The sequence below is a fragment of the Cladophialophora psammophila genome (assembly GCF_000585535.1).
Source record: "Cladophialophora psammophila CBS 110553 chromosome Unknown aczJe-supercont1.2, whole genome shotgun sequence".
NCBI lineage: Eukaryota > Fungi > Ascomycota > Eurotiomycetes > Chaetothyriales > Herpotrichiellaceae > Cladophialophora > Cladophialophora psammophila.
This window is the reverse complement of record NW_006912923.1, coordinates 2,250,206-2,268,153: the sequence shown is the minus strand read 5'-3', so window position 1 is coordinate 2,268,153 and position 17,948 is coordinate 2,250,206. Positions and strand designations below refer to the sequence as shown.

Genomic DNA, 17,948 nt, shown 5'->3' with positions numbered 1-17,948 from the left:
CGCCTACGAACTCGGAACAGAACATCGCCGTTAGCCACAATCGCGACTAATCTTGGACCTCACTTCTGCTGCGCCTCGGCTCCTATTTTGTCGGCACTACCATTCCGATCCGCGTAATATTATGAGGCCCGGACGTGTCGCTGTGAGTTGGGGATAACACAGGCAGGCTGACACAAGGAGAGACCGGGTCGAGTGTATGAGCCAAAAGGGCAGGTGAAATGTTGTGCACTGCACCACGATCAAGAAGTAAATCAAGTCCGTCCATGCGGCCTGAAGGGAAGATCATAAGGAGAACGAAAATGGAAAATTTGGCTCGAGAAGACAACAAGAAAACGGCAGCAACTTAACCTCAACTCCAACTAGGACCATTCTTCTTTTGCCTCCAATGTGACATCCTTCACCAACGCCATGTGCCCGTCATTCTCTTGGGAAGATCACCACCACATTGAGATCGATAAATCGCGACATCTCCAGCATCGCACTCCTGCCTCAAGCCTCAAGCCTCGAGTCTCGCCCTCTTGTCGCCGCCATGTTCTTCAACTGCTCCATAACCCGTGCCCTCGTAACCAGTATCGACCTTGTCATATCCGCTCTCGAAGTTGCGTTCTGTAAGCTTTTGACCATCGACGTTGAAACTCTCTGACTCTCCCATGTCGGCATTAAACATATCTTCCTTCTCCCGCATAACACCTTTGCCCTTCGTGTCGACACCCTTGCTCACCACATTATATGCTCTTCTTCTCTTGTACCTTCTCCAGCACAGGCATCCACCAGTCAAAAGGACAAGCAGGACGACGGCGGCAACAACAGCAATTACAACGATGTATTTTGTGGCAAGGCCGCTGCTGTGCGATGATGATGATGATGGTGATGGGGAAGGACTGATGACGGAAGAACCCAATCCGGCGTTGCTAAGTTTTTCAGCTGCATGCGTGATCTTTTCCGCGTGAATGGTGGTCGTGGTGGAGGGTATGCCGAGGACTGAGCTGACGACATCGTCGGCGACTCCTGCCTGAGCCAACTTGCCCAGAGCGTGAGTCATCTTTGGGTTATTCACGCCGCCCGAGGTGGTTGTCGGGTTGTGCCCGTTCGCAAGGTTGGGTACTGCGCTTTTTGCGTCTCGGATGCCTAGGAGCAGGCGATCTGGAATGAAGTCCATACTGAGTATTACTTTGAAAGAGGAACACCGAGTTTGGGGCGCTCAAGGTCAACTAAAGCCAGGTAAATGGAAGAAAGAGTGACTCGGTTCGAAAGTAGAAAGGTGCAAAGGAAAGAGGACTTGACTTGACAGCGAAACCCAGGGCGCCAACGCTTCGCAAAAGGGAATTCCAAAAGATCGTCGCGAGAGCAGCGAAGGGCCAGTATTTCAGGGCGACGACCCACGTCCACATGCGAAGGGCATAGCCAGGCACGCGAAGGAGGAGGCCAGTACTGGAGGAGGCAAGAGGAGGTGAGCATAAGCACTTGCATCAAAGGCTTCGGAACCTCAGACACGGCTTCATTGGGCGACAGGGTCTTGTAAGCAGAAAGTGCCTGATATAGTAGCAGATGCAGATTGCGCAGGCTCTGGATTGGGCAGTTTCGGAATCTCAGCCCCTAGTCGATGTCAGCTTTGCCATTCAGCTCGAACCGCCCCAGCGGCCAGAGCGAGCCAGATCACCAAGCTTTGCACAAGCCTCAATGCTTGGCTGGGGCTTGACCCTGCCTGGTAAACGAGGTGCTCTACCCCGAATGGGGAATCATGGTGCAATCGGAGCACATGCAGGAGGGTTTTGAAGACCTGACTGCTGATTGGAAGGAAGGAGATGAAGCTGAAGGATACGGCGTCCGAGATTGAAGGCTCAATCCGGCTATACCCAGTACTTCAGATGGCGACATGTGGGTTGAATCAGCCAGTCGCCATCACGTGAAGATACTGACTCGCGCATGGAAGTTGCAGGGATTCCAAGATCTGCTTGTACAAGATCGTGCGCACCAGCAAGGTGTTCACCCCCGTTCCTCTGCTGGACTCCGTCAAGATGGCTCGTGCCGCTGGAAAGCGAGCCAAAAAATCCGCAGATCCCTCTACAACCCACACAAAGCCACCTGCGAGCCCAGCCTCCGCGCCTCCCACACCCTTCCAATACGCCCCAGCTTCACTCAGACCCTTCCTTTCCACCCTTCCCACGGACCACATCTACCTAGTTCACCTAGATCATACTCCCCCTAGCCTCAAAAAACGAGTATTTGCAGTCCCCGTCCTCCTCAACCTGCTCATTACAATTGGACTCTGTGTCCGCCTCTACTATGCCGTGCCAATCTACCTTGAACAAATCATTACAATATTCGGATATGACACTGCGTATAAAATTGACACGGCGACTGCGGGAGTGGGAGAACTCATAAATGCTGTCACTTCACGCACATTCCTGCTGATGATTGACTATGCCATCTTCGGCTTGATTGGGAGCTGGCCCAAGGAATTTGTCTTTGGCAGCAGGCTATTGAGGTCTGTGGGCCCGTGGGAATGGAGGAGGACAATAGGTTTCAGGGACACGGAAATTATTGTTCGGAGAGGCAGAAAATGGGATACACCGTTACTGGTTGGGGACAATCCAGATGTGGCAAAGACCTGGAATTTGGATGAAGAATTGACCATCAAAGTCAAAGTCGATCCCGCCATGCAGACCACATCTCTTGCAAAGACTGGTTATCTACTCCTGGACAAGGACTGGGATCTCGATTTCAAGGCGATGCTGGATGCACATAGGCTGGTGGAGAAAGGCGCGATCCAACTCAAAGACCTGGAGAATCTCGCTCTGGTGTACTATGAGAAGCAATGGTTGGTCTGGAAGGTCCATGAAGCGCCAGAAATCACCGCCCATGAACAACAGCAGGACAGCACTGTGGAAAGGTTCCGACGCATTCTTACGGAACTCGGCGCTGAAGCAGTTTTCTTCCGTTGGATCGAGATTGTGCAGTTTGAAACCTCGCAACCTGGAGGGTTTACGGAAGGACGACAGGCTGAAGCAATTCGCGAACTGAGGACTCGCTTGGAGAAGAAAGGAGTGGATTACGCCAAATTCTGGGAGGACATAGATGGACAGGCTGGTCTTCCTGGGTTTGACGTACGAAATCAATAACTATCTACGACGATGACTGACAGGGGAATGTCCTACTGATGCCTTGTTTCCTCCGACAATGCTGCTACAACGATCTGTTGGAGCACGTGCCCGTGGCATCTGACGAGGCTGTGGTGCAGCCTTGCCGTTTGCGCCCGGTCCTCGCATTTTACCCCGCATTCGATTGAGTGCGACAGAGAAAAGTTTCAATGCCAGCTTTCCTCTCACAACCTAACTCGCTTTCAATCCTCTCACCTTCAAGAATGTCCTCACCTAGCATACACCTCGCAGTCATCGGTGTCGGCGGTGTCGGCACCTGTTTTCTGTCTCAACTCTCCTCGCTTCCCTCTCGGCTGCGCCCCACACTAATCTTTCTCTCCCGCTCCTCGAAACAACTCTACAATACATCTTACTCCCCTGTCTCTCCGTCCGACTTACAATCATCGTCCTCGCAAATTCTCTCCATTCCCGATGAACTTGTCAAATATCTCTCGTCCGCCCCTGGAAAAGTCATCCTCGTCGACAACACTTCGTCTCAGGATGTCGCGAACGCTTACCCCTCCTTCCTGCGCACAGAAATAAGTGTAGTGACACCGAACAAGAAGGCCTTCTCCAGCAGCTTACAGCTCTGGAACGATATCTTCTCGGCAGTCGACCAGGCGAATGGACAAGCAATGGTCTACCATGAATCCAGCGTGGGTGCAGGTCTTCCCGTGATATCTACACTAAAAGATCTGGTTGCGACGGGCGACCAAGTCACACGCATTGAAGGTGTATTTTCAGGAACCATGTCGTTCCTGTTCAACTCTTTTGCTCCTGCCGACGGGTCTGGGAAAGGGAAATGGTCGGAGATTGTAAAACAGGCCAAAGAGGCAGGGTATACGGAGCCAGACCCGAGGGACGATCTGAACGGGATGGACGTCGCGAGGAAGCTCACCATCCTCGCGCGTTTGGCAGGGTTGAAAGTCCAAGGACCGGACTCTTTCCCCGTCCAGAGTCTCATCCCGAAGGAACTAGAGTCCGCGGAGTCAAGCGACGAGTTCATGACCCGTTTACCTGAATTTGACGAGCAGATGGAATCGTATAAGTCCCAAGCTGCCGCTCAAAACAAGGTTGTGCGATACGTCGGCTCGGTGGATGTGGGCAAGGGAGAAGTGAAGGTGGGATTGGAAATGGTGGAGAAGGGGACGCCAATTGCAGGCCTGAGGGGCAGTGACAATTTGATTTGCTTCTATACCAAACGGTACGGCGCGAATCCGTTGGTCATCCAAGGGGCCGGAGCAGGTGGCGAGGTCACCGCGATGGGTGTCACGGCAGATCTGATCAAGGTGGTTGAGCGATTGGCATAACATAGACACGAGAGTGACCAGCCCAAAAGGGGAGTGGCACGAGGAATATCCCCAAAAAGTTTTACCTCTTCCAAATCTATATATCCACCTTTCCTTCCACACTGGAGCCTAGGTGTAACCGGACCATTGCACAACTCTACCTCAAAGAGACACCCATTACTCCCACCCACGTATTGCACACTTGAAGGGGTATATAAAGCCTCCCTCCCCCTCCTCCCATGCTTTCTTGCTTCTTTTCCTTCTGCATCTCCTTATCTCTATTATTAACCTATATTGTTGTCAATATTGTTATCCGACAAGTCAAGAGCTGGGGCTCTTGCATCAATTTCCGGAACCGCAACATCAGAAAGAAGTCTTCTTCTTTTCTTTTGTACACCCTTTTTCATCATTGCTCTCTTTGCCTTGTTGCAAAGCTCTGGGGAAAAAAGGAGAAGAATTAGAGGAGGAGGGGGAACAGCGGGTTCTTTCACAGACGTGGATCTCGGATCTGAGCTCGTTTATTCATTCATTCTATCAGAAAATCAGACAGTCAGATAATGACATATTGACATGAACGGTCCGTAGGACCAGTCACCGTATTTACCTAGATCCTGTACCCTTCGTTTCACGCTTGAGTCGTCCTCTCAGCTTCTGAGGTACCTCTTGACGGCCTCTCCCCACACCGCGCCCCTCTTGTAAAAGTGCATTGCGGGCACACTGCCCTCCTTTAACCCATCAATAGCCTGTGCGAGTTCTTCTCCCTTCCCCTCCTCCTTTACCTGGGCAATCGGGTACAAATATGTCCTGAAGGCAAACACCAGCGCCTTACTTTTCGGCAGTCTGTGTAGCGTCTGCCTTTCGCACCTCAGGAACGTCTTGTCCACATCGACGTCCTCGAGTTCTTCGACCTCATCCCCTTCGTGGGCGTGGTTGGTGCCGGGTCCAGCGGCATAGAGTTCGGTGTTCGTGGTGACGGCCCAGTTTACGCGGCGCACATACTTGCCTACCTCGAGCCGGGAGAAGAATCGGTCCATCGATGCCTCCAGTTTTTGAGGGTAGCCGGGCACCGGACCGTGGATTTTGGCGAGCCTGTTGCCGAGTTTCTCACGCGGGTCGAATCCGCTGGGGCAGCAGCAGACGTAGGCCTCGAGGATGTACTTCGCATCACCTTCTGAGCTCTCGCTATTGGTTTCTTTCTTCTTCGTGATTTTGTCTCCTTCTTCCTCGGGAAGGAGGAAGAGGAAGTCTTCGTCAAGTGTCCGACCAAGTGTCTCTAACAGCATTTTTGTCGACGTCCGAGGCGAGGGTTTCGCGGGAAATAGGGCCTTGGTCACCAGATTCTCCAGCATAAACGTCTTGCCCTCCTCATAATCGGTTTCGTGTAATTTAAACATCTTAGGAAAGCGTAGCGGTAGGTAAGTGCCGAGAAGGAACTGGTAGAGTTCCACGACGGCGGGACGGATGCGATAATCGTCATTCACGGCAACGACGTGCTCGCCATGCTCGGCCATGACTTTCCGGCGGTAGGCGATGCGGTCTGCGTAGTTCCTGTCCATCACTAGTAACTCCGAAGGATCGAGGTTTTCAAGTGCTGACTCGTCAGATTCGGCTCGTGTAGAGTCAGCCTCTTCTTGTAGGAACAAGAGAAGAGATTTCACTTTGAGAAGATAGCGAACGCTGATGGCAGGATGGAATGCGGAACTCACCCATGGTCAAATGGTATTTGGGCTTGAAGGGCCGGAAGCGGAGAGGTTCTGTTGCTGCCCAGTCAAAGTCTGGTTGCTCCTCTATAGGAGGGAACTCAGGGGCTTTGAGATAGCGGCTCTCGAAACCGACCTTCTTGGCAGCTTGCTGACGAGAAGTCAACGACGCTGTCCGCGACGACCAGGGTTGATTGAGCTACAGCAGATCGCTGTGAAGCCGGTGGCAGGGTTCATGCAACTCACATTCTTGAGTCTCACTTGGTTGATGGCCAAGATAAGGAAGATGGCCAGAAGGATAATGTTGACATAATTGCCCAGCGTGAACATTGAGGCTGCTTTGATGTCGTCCCAGGACCTCCAGTGCCATACCAAGGACGGCTTCTCGATATTTTGAAAGCTGCTCATTGTGGGCTAGGATGTCTGCCCCTCCTTCTTGTTCTTGCTGGTTGTTGTTGTCGAGAGGACGCCGTAGTAGTGATTTCCAGATGACCTCTGATGTCTTGTGACCCGGAATCAAAGGTGAGAGGCTCACTTGCCGGTGTCCGGCATATATATACCGTACGAGTCTCTTATCTGCGCCTCATCCTCTTTGCCCATGAAAGTCGTAGAGATTAGCTCTAGTATATACCCACCAAGCCCACCACTGCGACGCCCAACGACATAACATACGGAGTACTCCTCTCCATGGTCACAGTAACCGAATCAGGACAAAGCTTCCGATAACCGAAGAGGCTGCTGACTAAGAATTCCATCCATTCACACGACATGCTGCCGCTCAGACGCGGTCTGCATTACGGTTCCGCCTAATGCGCTCTCCGACTCCTTCCCACTCTGCTAGATCTGCCTAGAATTCGAGAAGTTGAAGAGGAGGTGGTGAAGGGGGAGACCATGGCGCTACAAGTATACATTTCTCACACCGGCGGCGTGCTGACCTTCAATGATCCAGTCGCTCGTGTCGACAACCTGCGGTCATGGATCGAAGCCAATGCTGCCATTCCAGCCTCTCGCCAGATCTTGATGACGGCCCGCGGCAAGATTGTCAAGAATCTCAATAACGAACAAGAAGTCTATGTCTACGACAAACAGTTCCTGTCGCCAGACTCCAAGCCTCCCTCACGGGACGATATTCAACTCAAACCTCTCTCCGACCCCCCTTCCTATCTCACCGACGAGACCAGTCTCAAGGCATGGCACGAGCTGTTCAATTCCAGGCGGACCTGGGCGCTTGAGGCGTTTGACATTGCCAGAACAGGTGTGGAGAACATAGAAATATGTGCGGACGAGGCATCCGTCATTGCCAGATCCATGAAGGTCGCCCTGGACAACCTGCGTAACCATGTTACAAGCCTACAGCAGCGATTCGACGAGACAAATCAGTGGGCTCAGGGTTATATCCAAGAACATCGAGGGGTCCTCAAGGATTGGCGAGCAAATGTCGATACCCTTGCGGAGCTCCCAGTTCGTGAGGATGTGGTCAAGGTGCTGCGGCGCCCGGCTGAGCCTGATGGCAAGGATGCACCAGCACCTGTCGGCACTCTTTTGGATTTGGTTGACCGAAATATTCTGCAGACTGCTGCAGAGAGTGTTGAACAGAGCTCAGCCGACTTTGAGAAGAGGCTGCGAGAACTTCAGTCTGGCATGGAGAAGCTAAAGCAGGATACAAGTCAGGCCCAGGCTCGCTCGACGCGAGTCCCAGATTTCGACACCAATGCTCTGCTGGACGAGGCTGAGACATTGGCGAAGCGGATAAGCTCAGATTATGAAGATGTCGTCCAGATGCAAGACAACCAGAAATCCGTTGTTGCAGCATCAAGAAAGGCTGCCGTGCATACGCGTGAATTGTTGCCCGCCATGCACGGTGTCGTGGAAGAAATTATTCAAGCTTCTTTGAGTGCATCTGAAACACGGAATACAGCGTCAAATGACTGGTATTCTACCCTGCAAATTATTTCCAATATCCAGTCTCGACTCGCGGAATTACAGTCGGCCATCACAAATCTAGACTTCCACGACAACGACAACTATGCGACTCTCAACCGAGTCTTTCAGCTTCCCCTTGTCTATGGTGCTACACTCGTGGAAGCAACACGGAGATCTGAGTGGACTGAGCGGATGCGGGCAGAGGTCGACGTCCTCCACGAAGACCTTTCCCAGCAGACCGAAGAGGAGCAACGACGGCGAAAGAAATGGACCGCTTCCCACAGCGAATTCTTGAATGAGGATATGAATGCCAAAGATGCACTCATCGATCTAAAAGCGACAGCACCACGAAATTCCTGGCCGTTTGTAAGCAGAGACGAAATCTTTGCCTGGGTTGACGACCTGAGAGCTCTCGGCATCAATGAAGCAGTACAGTCTGTCATGCAGCGAATAAAAGATTTGGATGCCCCAGTCCGGAAGCAGAAAGCGAAACCTTTTAAGAACGGGAGTATCCACGATCTCACTCAGAGTGCTGCTCTCCGTAACGGGGATGAAGTCAGAGGTTTACAGGACGAGAAAGCAAGACTCGAGGAGAAACTTCGCGCCTCGGACAGTCGAGTGCGAAAGCTGGAAGATCTCCTGCACCGTCAAAGCCAGCTCAGCCGGCCTGCCAGCGGGATCTTCCAGCCTGGTAGCGCTGCAGACTTCGAACGACAACAAACACCTTCCCCAAGTACGCTACAAAGGCACAGCGACTTGTCTCGCAGGTCGTCAGTCTCGCTTCGAAGACTATCCAATAACCAGGACGAGAAGTCCTTGGTGCAGAAAATTGTTGCATTAGAAAGTCAGATCCAAAAGTTGCAAGAGGAGGCTCATGCGGAACGGCGTTCAAGTACTGAGAGCAGGGACAAAATGCAAGAAGCGGAATTGGTCAAACGAGACCTGATGGCCAACTTTGAAGCTCAGAAGCAAGAGTTCGAGGAGGAGCGACAATTGCTGGACGACGAAGTACATCGCCTGAAAGTCAGATTGGAAGAAGCGGAAGAAGAGCTTGATCGTCTCAATGACTCGAGGGATCATCTTCGCTCTGAACAAGATCAAACAACGCTCAACTTACGGAATGAGTTGGAACAACTGAAGAAGACCTCGGCCGATGATCTCGCTCTGGCAGACCGCAAAGTCGAGTCAGCACGAAAGGAAGCGGCCGCACACCGCGAGCGAGCAGCAACACTCGATCGTCAGCTGCACCAGCTCAAGGAAGAACGGGCAGCCGTGCAATCTCAAAATATGACTCTAGCAAACCAACTGCGCTCAATGGAAGATCAACAGCAAGAATACATTTCGATCCTGCAAGGTGCACACTCTAACTTATCCCCCGCGGGGTCTCCACCAGATGATCTCCGCCGCCTCGTCAACGCATTGGAAATTCTCTCTGAAGGTGCCGCCATCCATGCTCGGGGCCTCGATGATTCTCTCCAACTCGCTACTGCGGAGAATAAGTCGCTTGAGGAGAAATTGTCAAACGCGGAAAGTCAGATCGAGACGCTTACAGATAAACTCTCTTTGGTGGAGACATGCGCAAATGGACTGAGGGAAGACATTGAACAGGAACGCAGCAAGATCTCCGCGCTCAGGACTGAACTTGCGGGCGAGCGCGCAGAGATGCACTCCCTGCGTGAGAAGTTTGCCGCTGGTGAGACTGGCTCTGATGCGCTCCGTCAACAGCTGAAGTCCGAGGAGATTAAAGTTGCAGAATTAATGGACCGCAAAGCTGAAGATGAGGGTGTCATCCAGCGCTTGAAGCATGAAATTGAGGTTCTAAATCGAGAGGCGGTCAGCGCCTCAGAGAAACAGGAGAAATTGCGCAAACACTTTGACAAGAGAGGCGAGAGGGCAAAACAGCTTTCTGAGAGATTGTTCCATCATCACGATCGAATCATTCGCATGCTCGAGCAGTTTGGCTACTACGTCTCGCGGCAAGAAGACACACTGGTAATCCAGCGTGCAAGTAAAGTTAATGCAAGCGCCGTGCTCAGTGGGAACGAGGGGTCGGGACCGGGCACTTCCATGAAGCGGACCATATCCGGTTCAACGCCAGCACAACACTACTCTGACCCGTCAGACCTCGACACCCTATATTGGACGTCCGACAACGACCTCACGTCTGAATCGACAAAATACTCAGGCTTCCTCTCGGCACTGTCGCGACTTGATATGGATAGCACTATAGACCTGATCACGAAACGCTACAAGGACGTTGAAACGCTCGCGAAGAAATACCAAAAAGATTCCCGCGCCTACAGAGAACGAACACACCGCTCTCAAGCCGAAGCGCACGATAAAATCGCATATAGGAGCTTCAAGGAAGGGGACTTGGCCTTGTTTCTGCCGACGAGGAATCAAGCTACAAGACCCTGGGCGGCCTTCAACGTCGGTGCACCACATTACTTTTTGAGAGAGCAGGATGCGCATAAGTTGCAGTCGAGGGATTGGTTGCTCGCGCGAATCACGAAGATAGAAGAGAGAGTGGTAGATCTTAGTAGAAGCATGCGTGGCAATACTTCGTCTTCGACTGTGGCTGCAGCAAGTACGGTAGTGGATGATGGTGGGTCAACAAGGAGTGTTGACGACGAGAATCCGTTCGAGTTATCAGATGGGCTGAGGTGGTACATGATTGATGCTCAAGAGGAGAAGTTGGGCGCGCCTGGCACGCCCTCGGTCGGAAAGTCAACTGTGATAGCAAGCAATGTCGAGGTCAAGGGGCACATGGGGTTGGGCAGGAAGGAGCATAAGTCAAGCATGGGTATGGGTGCTGGTGGTGGCAGCAGTGCCACGACGAACATGGTGACCAAGACGCTTACCAAAAGTCTGGACAGTCGGCGGTCGAGCTCGGGAAGCAAAAAGAGCGTGGATCTCAAGGGCAAGCTTCTCGACAGGAGCAGCAGCGTTAAGGACGCGATGCCTTCATCGAAACTTTCACCTTTGGCACCTATTTCGAGCGACACAGACGTTGAGCCACGGCGACATGCACCGCCACATGATGCGAGCAGCAGAGCTGCGGCCATCCCGGACGATGACGCCCACGCGGATGCAGACAATGAAAATGATGAGGCTGAAGTCCAAGATTCAGCGGGCTCGATGACGGCGCAAGCGGCGAGTCAAAGTCGAGGCCAAGCTGGAACTGCCAGCGTGCCGAGCATCGTGCGCCGTCCCACCGAGGCGAGCCAGACGGACAGGGAGGATGCGCAGGTCTTTGAAGTGGTGAGGCGAGATCTTCTTCTCGGCCCGTAAACAAGGGGAAAACGCGCAGCGGCTGATGAGAAAAATAGAGTGGTGACCCTGCTACGTCTGAGCCTGCCCGCTCAGCCACGATAGGAAGAATCGGTGCCTTCAGAGCCACGCCGAACGAATCGCCTCCATTGGCACAACGGCTGAACCGAAGACCGGGATATGCAGCGCCAACCCCGAGAAGCATGTCACAATCACCATTGACACCAAAGAATCAGACCGTCACGACGCCCGGGGCAAGCCCAGTGAAGAATCCCGCCATTGCAGGGGGGGCTGAAACTGTGTCGGCTCCGTCACCGCTGGCGAAGCCGAAGGAGAGACCTTGGGACAAATTGTTCAGCATGGAGTTCAGGTCGTAGTTGTAGGATACGTCCGCCGCTATATATTTGTGATTGATTCCTGGGCGAGGGAGTTGTGAGGCTGCAGTAGGCAGAATGGGGTTCAGGTCCCAGGACCATTTGGCGCAATTACTTACTTGCGCGAGAGATTGTAAAATGAATATCGACATTCCAAATCAAGAGTGTGTTTGACGCGCAAATCCTCATTCGTGCTGCTTGTGCCGTATACCTTGCTATCCGAGATCCTGTTCCGTTAACGGTATGAATGTGTGGTGTGTGGTAAGGAGTAAGGAGTAAGGAGCAAGTACGGAGTACTCGGCACGGGATAATGAGACCAAAGACTCCCCCCGGTGGCCCCCTACACATGTCCGGGCCACAGGCCACCAGGCTGCTCCAGGCCTCAAAGCCCAATATCGGCTGACGTTTGGGCGGATCATTTAAGCTCACCAGCTGAAACACGAAGAAGCATCGGTCAACAACAAGTACCGAGTATCTTCCCTCTGTTGAAGGTACAAAGAAGTGACTGCTCATGTGCTACGCTTGCTTGCAAATCTGCAATTGTGTTCTAGCATACATTAACCCTTCTGCTGATGCTGAGATATTGAATTGTAACGCACTCATCCCCGCCCAACCCGCCCCCGGGCAGCAGACTGACGACCTCACATACAAAGCTCAGAGCCCAATCCTTCAGCTTCACCCTGTCAACTCATTATGTCCGACTTGATCACCTCTCCTTCAAGCTTGACGTTGCAATGAAAACCATGTCTCCTGGACTAGGACAGTTAGCAAGTGTCGGCAATGCTCAGCTTCATCCGGACCAATTTACCTAAGCACCAGACCCGAATGGTCTTTTTCTGAACATCATGGCTTGGACGAAGAATCCAGATCCATGACGGCATTGAGATAGGATGGAACCTGAGTGGCCTGTTCATCTCTGGTCCGCATCTTTCGGTCTTCAACATCGGCGATTCTCGCTCCTGCAGGCTTAGCTGCTAGGAAGCTCTCCAAAGATTTGCGCATGGGAACCTCTTCCACATTGCATTCCATTGTAGCGCTCCGGTCAACAATGCCCCCTGAGTGCTGCATCCTTGGATTGGGCCATGTTGGCAGGCGGAGAGAGTGGAGGTCTTGCGAAACTGATTCGAGGCTCGAAGGGCAAGTCGTGCTTCCACCAGAGTATACGATCGCAGACGTCGTTGTCTCGGACGGACTTGTTCCAAGGCCCTCTTTGGCACTGGGTTTGTCATGCTTGTTCCTTTCGGCCCGAGGTTGAAATTGAGATACGCTCTGGCAGAGGACTGCATGGGAACAGCTCGTCGCCTGCTGACATGCTTCGTCCTTGTGGGTAGATCGTCGAGAAGAAGCATGAGAAGGCCCGCCTGACTCGCGTCTGGCAGGCATTAACAACAAGTACCCCGTGCAAAGACTTCATCAGACCCACCTAGTGAATTGATGGATGTTCAGTCTTGGATTGTCTTTCTCCACGATGGGGCACGATATCAAGATCTCGATAATCAGGGTACCAAATGAGCGGGAGGATGATGTTTCGATACGTACTGATTAACTATGACAATCATCCTCCTACTTACACAGGGATTGGTACTTATACTTGGTTGTCGCTGAGGGCTCATTTTGACAACCGCCGGCTTCCTTCCTGGCATGAGCCTCGAGTCAAGCTGTTTCGCCACCTCCGTATCCCCTTCGACTATACGATCAAAAGTGCGGAGGCCAATACAACCCGTGGAAAAACCAAATCAGATGGCACAGCACCTGCAGTTCACCAGTGACCCGGGAACTACAAGGCGGCACGTTCGGGAAAATGAGAGCGTGGCACGGAGTTATCAGCCCAGTCAGCCATGACGCTTTCTATCAAGAGTTTGAGAGTCAATTCGCTGTATCGACATCGGATTGTGATCTCTTGTCGACAAGGTCTTCTGGTGCTGGCTTTCTGGCACTGGCTGGGAGACCGTTGCGATAGTTGTTAGATTGACCCTGCTGCTGATAGGACAACAAATTCCCTCTCGCGCGCTATCTGAGTCAATCTAGCGCGAGTCGCCTTGACACTAACAAGTGTCCCAAGTGTCCTGCATGCACCGCGAGTCCATGTGGTTTGATCAGCCGGTCTGGGCTGCTGAATGTTGGCAGAGGTGGTTAGAACCTCACAGGGCCGCAACTGTCCGCCCCTCCTCGGAAACGAAAGTCCATACCTCATTGGTCTTCGCAATTTGGCATTGCCTGATTCTAGGAGGATGGAGGAGCGCTACATGGCCACGCATCAGATGTCTGGCGTGCCATTTGGACTTTGTTGACTTTGACAATCCTTGGCCGTCCCCAAGCAATCGCGGAATCGCTTTTGGTCGTCGCTCTTTTGTCCCCGGGGGTTCGAGAATGCGTCGCAAACGCAGCCGTACCAGGAACCCCTATTTAGGATTTGTTTACTCACAATGGGGCCGAATGCATTCAATCTATGCTTGTCAGCTGCCCGATAGGCTGCTTTACTCGGCACGAGTGAGCGTTGGATTGGGCTTCTATGCCAGGCTTCCCTCAACCATGGACTCGAGCACGGAGCGGGCATCTTCGCAAGGCTACAGCCTCACACACCTGGAATACATAAAGATGGGCGATCAACCGCCCTCAGGCTAGGAGCCTGTTGTCTTTCGCCTTTTCTCTCTACCTCCTTGCGCTTAAACGAACTCACTTTGAACTAATCTTGGATCTCCTGCACGGTCATGGACCAGATCGTCTTCGCTCCGCCGTATGATTATCGGGCTGATCTGCCTGTAGCAGAGAAGTGGAACCGGCTGAAGGCCGTCATCGCCCGCCGAAAATAGTGACATAGTCGTGAGAACACCCGGGATGCCCAGCCCCTTTCGCCCGGCAGCCGACTCTCCGTCCGGCCTCTCCAAGGCTTTGAGGAACAAAATGGCCCTGGAGAGGGCGTCTATGTTCGTGGGAGGGAAGCACAACGAGCTTTTCGTGTCAATGGACGATCCTGAACAAGTGTGAGTGACTCGCTTGAAGCTGCATTCTCGGCCATGATTTGCTGACCGTCCTCAGAACCATGTGCTGTTGGTTGTATCAATGTTGGCTCTTTGCATACAAGACGGGCAGACACTGGGAAAGGGCCCGCGTGATTGGAGTCCGGGCCTTCTGGACCTGAACCACTATACGGAAAATCTAGGGCAAGCCCAGATGCCGAGTAACATCATGTTCGCGCAAGCCAGTGGCTTGTGGATGGCATAATCCCAAGCATCCTCTGCAATTGGGGTTTCATGTTCCGGAAATGAGGTACGAGCGTGTGCCGAATGACGACTCTGAGGACTCTGATGATGACTTCGATGAACGAAAGGACTGGCCAAGGCCCGGGAAGCGGGACAGCTTCATCAAGAAGCTCCGCCGTGGGCTGGAAGGCAATTTTTTTTTTTTTTTTTAGCAATATCGACGCCAATGACCTACCTATTGCACTTCCCCGACTCTTGATGAACTCCAATAGTTCCAGAGATTAGGGCTCTCTTCGCTAGAAGATCGTCGAGGATCCTATTCGACTGGAAGCACAAGTTCTGTCACATTTCCGCCGAAGTTATTTGCTACTGTATCAGTCTCATGTTTGAACGTGGCCTGCTCTGTTATTATTGTGACTGCGGTATTCTCTTTGCCGCCGAAGACGAGGACTGTACGTGTGTCGACGAGGTTTGTAAGGCGTACTTCTCAAATTTGGAAGCATGGGAGCGGACCACGTTGTTGCATTGTCCGCAGAAGTGGCGGCGTGAGCAGGAGGCCAAAAGCGAAGGGCAAAGCGACTACATTGATTCGGACTATTCTGATAAGGAAGAGATTGATGAGGCGGATTTCTGACAGGGCTGTTCTTGGTCGTCGTGGGCTCCCGCCGGGTTTAGAGTAAGTCTTTCTTATTGCCAATGGTGTTGCCATATGGAGGGGGCTTGAGAGGGTTCATGATCGAACTGATTTGGGGGGGGGGGTTTGTGGCTTGAATTCATGCCTTCACATGGACCAGTTCTCTATTCCAACTTCTCGTCCTGTCCCCTTCTTCCTTCAACAGTCCTGTCTTTTGCCCAAGGAAGATGTCACGAAGGGTGTTGCATTCACGTTCGCTGACCTCCCCAGCGATGAGCAAAAAGTAAGTAAAGCTACCACGCCGTCGCCATAACCGTTGCCCACGTCTTCCTTGTCAGGTCAAAAGCGATTCTCATGCAATGCTAACAGTGAAAAAGGGCCCCGTGGCATGACCATCAATCTCGAGCCGCGCCAATGTCGTATGTACGTACGCGAGACCTGGACTCCCAAGATAAAGCATCCATCGGCTGAAAGGCCGCTTCTCGACAAATATTTTCCTCTCACTGAGCCCAAGTGAAGAACTGAGGATTGGGGAGGGAGGCTATATGTTCCCCACGTGACATTACCAGGGGGCGGGCATGGCGGGTATTTATTCTTCCCCCAAACTGTACGAGGTGCTTCTTGCAAATCTGTCGCACCACGTGACCGCACATCCAGGCATTCGCCGCGGATGCGCCTACCTAAACACCGAGGATCTAACGGCCAGGTTGCTACACGTGATGCATGCACGCTCGCTATGTTATGTACTAACGCCTGCGCCTGCGAGAGATCAGACTTGTAGTACGCATCTGATTTAGGGATGGAGAAATCTCATGTACATCCCCAGTACAGGGTGGGTGGTACAGAGACAGGTCTCCTTTTTTGCGGCAAGAATTAACCGTTAGAACAAGCTAAATCATCCGAGGACTGCTACTCGGTACGTACCGGGTCTGCTTTTGTCCATGTTTGTTTTGGTAATCCAGCTAGCTCTCCAAGGTACTTCCCTACATTATGCACTCATAAGAGTTTAGGTACTTGTAGTCTGTTCTGGGGGGCCTGAAAAATCATCCCAGGGTAGCCTTAGTTTCGAAATGTGACCAGCTACGGAGTACCCGGTCGTTGGCAAGATAACTGGGGCCTTGGAAGGGGTGTCCAACTCTCTACCTAGGCTGCCGCATTGGACCACGGACAGGATCAGGAACCTCTCAGATAAACAACAGCAAATAATTGGCAAGAAGAGGGCCCGGGAATGCATTCACAGCTTAGCCGTGGTGGATACGGAACGGAATTGAAGCTGTCTGCTGAGGAATGCAAGAAAGGGAGCTCCCACGCTCCCAAGCATTTTGGTGGCAGCTGAGGGGAGGAGAAAACCAGCTGATTGCTTTGAAGCGGCAAGAGTTGTTGCCCGCAAGTGGAATTGTTACAATTTACTCCCTCGTTTTGGAGTTGCCATGGTGTCAGCGGCGGAATGAGAAACAACAAACAGTGGCGTGAAAGGCTTGGAGCTGGCACGGAGCGGGCAAAGGATAGCGCAGTGATGATGGGTTGAGTGGTTGCAACGAGCGGGCGAAAAGTGGGCTCCATATGTAATGATTGTGGAGGAATTGGGCCGATTGATGAGAGTGGGCAGAGTTTTTTGCGGGCCTAAGAAAAGGGAGAGCGAGAAAGAAGAAAGAGGAAAGAGGAGAGAGTGAAAGAAGAGCAGTAAGTGGAGGGAGAGAAGGGAAGGAGCTGAGAAACTGGAAGCTGGAAACTGGCGGGAGGGGAAGAGCGACGCCCCGAAGAGGGGGGAAGGGGGCAAGTGAGAGCAAAAGGTGCAGAGTGACGAGATCACAGGTTGATTTGATTCAGCTGCGAACGAGTTTGGAGCGCTGTGAGTGGCAGCAGCAGCAAGAGGAGTCAAAAGTGGTGAGTGGTGTGCGCGCTGGTGCGTGCGTAGTGCGTAAGTGGTGTTTGGTGTTGGTGGTGGTGGTGGTGGTGGTGGTGGTGGTGCAGCAGCGGGCAAGCCAGCCAGGATCAGATCAACAGACAGGCACGGCAGACGGCAGAGCAGGGAGAAATGGCGAGAGGCGGGCAGGGCAGGGCCAGACTCCCCCGAGTCAGAGTCAGTCCTGGTCCCTGATCATTCTCTCCCTCTCTGCCCTGCTCAGCCTCTCCCACCCACCCACCCACCCACCTCAGCTCCCATACATTTTTTCCTCCTACTACCACCACTCTCCCTCACAGTACTGTTCCTCACCTCCCATACTGTGTGTGCACATACTGTGAGCGCGCTGCACTGCGTTACTGTTACTGCCACCACCAAATCACCACTCTCACTGTAAGTACTCACTTTCACTTCTTGACTATTTTCGCCTTCTCCCCTCCACACCACCACCTCTTTTGTCCCATCGCTGGCGCCAAAAACTGCGATTCAAAATGCTCTTCTCACCATCT

At 52.6% G+C, this 17,948-nt stretch overlaps 5 protein-coding genes across 5 annotated transcripts; 3 read left to right on the top strand and 2 right to left on the bottom strand.

Moving 5' to 3' along the window:
- Positions 1-496: 496 nt before the first annotated feature.
- On the bottom strand, positions 497-1,159 carry A1O5_02177 (uncharacterized protein; the record flags this gene model as incomplete). Its single annotated transcript, XM_007742793.1, has 1 exon — positions 497-1,159. The coding sequence occupies one exon, from the start codon at positions 1,157-1,159 to the stop codon at positions 497-499; it is 663 nt and encodes a 220-aa protein (XP_007740983.1).
- Positions 1,160-2,018: 859 nt separating this feature from the next.
- A1O5_02176 (uncharacterized protein) lies at positions 2,019-3,122 on the top strand (the record flags this gene model as incomplete). Its single annotated transcript, XM_007742792.1, has 1 exon — positions 2,019-3,122. The coding sequence occupies one exon, from the start codon at positions 2,019-2,021 to the stop codon at positions 3,120-3,122; it is 1,104 nt and encodes a 367-aa protein (XP_007740982.1).
- Positions 3,123-3,364: 242 nt separating this feature from the next.
- Positions 3,365-4,450, top strand: A1O5_02175 (homoserine dehydrogenase; the record flags this gene model as incomplete). Its single annotated transcript, XM_007742791.1, has 1 exon — positions 3,365-4,450. One exon carries the CDS (start codon positions 3,365-3,367, stop codon positions 4,448-4,450), a length of 1,086 nt encoding a protein of 361 aa, XP_007740981.1.
- Positions 4,451-5,073: 623 nt separating this feature from the next.
- A1O5_02174 (uncharacterized protein) lies at positions 5,074-6,537 on the bottom strand (the record flags this gene model as incomplete). Its single annotated transcript, XM_007742790.1, has 3 exons — positions 5,074-6,038; positions 6,136-6,280; positions 6,376-6,537. The coding sequence occupies 3 exons, from the start codon at positions 6,535-6,537 to the stop codon at positions 5,074-5,076; spliced, it is 1,272 nt and encodes a 423-aa protein (XP_007740980.1).
- Positions 6,538-7,020: 483 nt separating this feature from the next.
- On the top strand, positions 7,021-11,343 carry A1O5_02173 (uncharacterized protein; the record flags this gene model as incomplete). Its single annotated transcript, XM_007742789.1, has 1 exon — positions 7,021-11,343. The coding sequence occupies one exon, from the start codon at positions 7,021-7,023 to the stop codon at positions 11,341-11,343; it is 4,323 nt and encodes a 1,440-aa protein (XP_007740979.1).
- Positions 11,344-17,948: the final 6,605 nt, after the last annotated feature.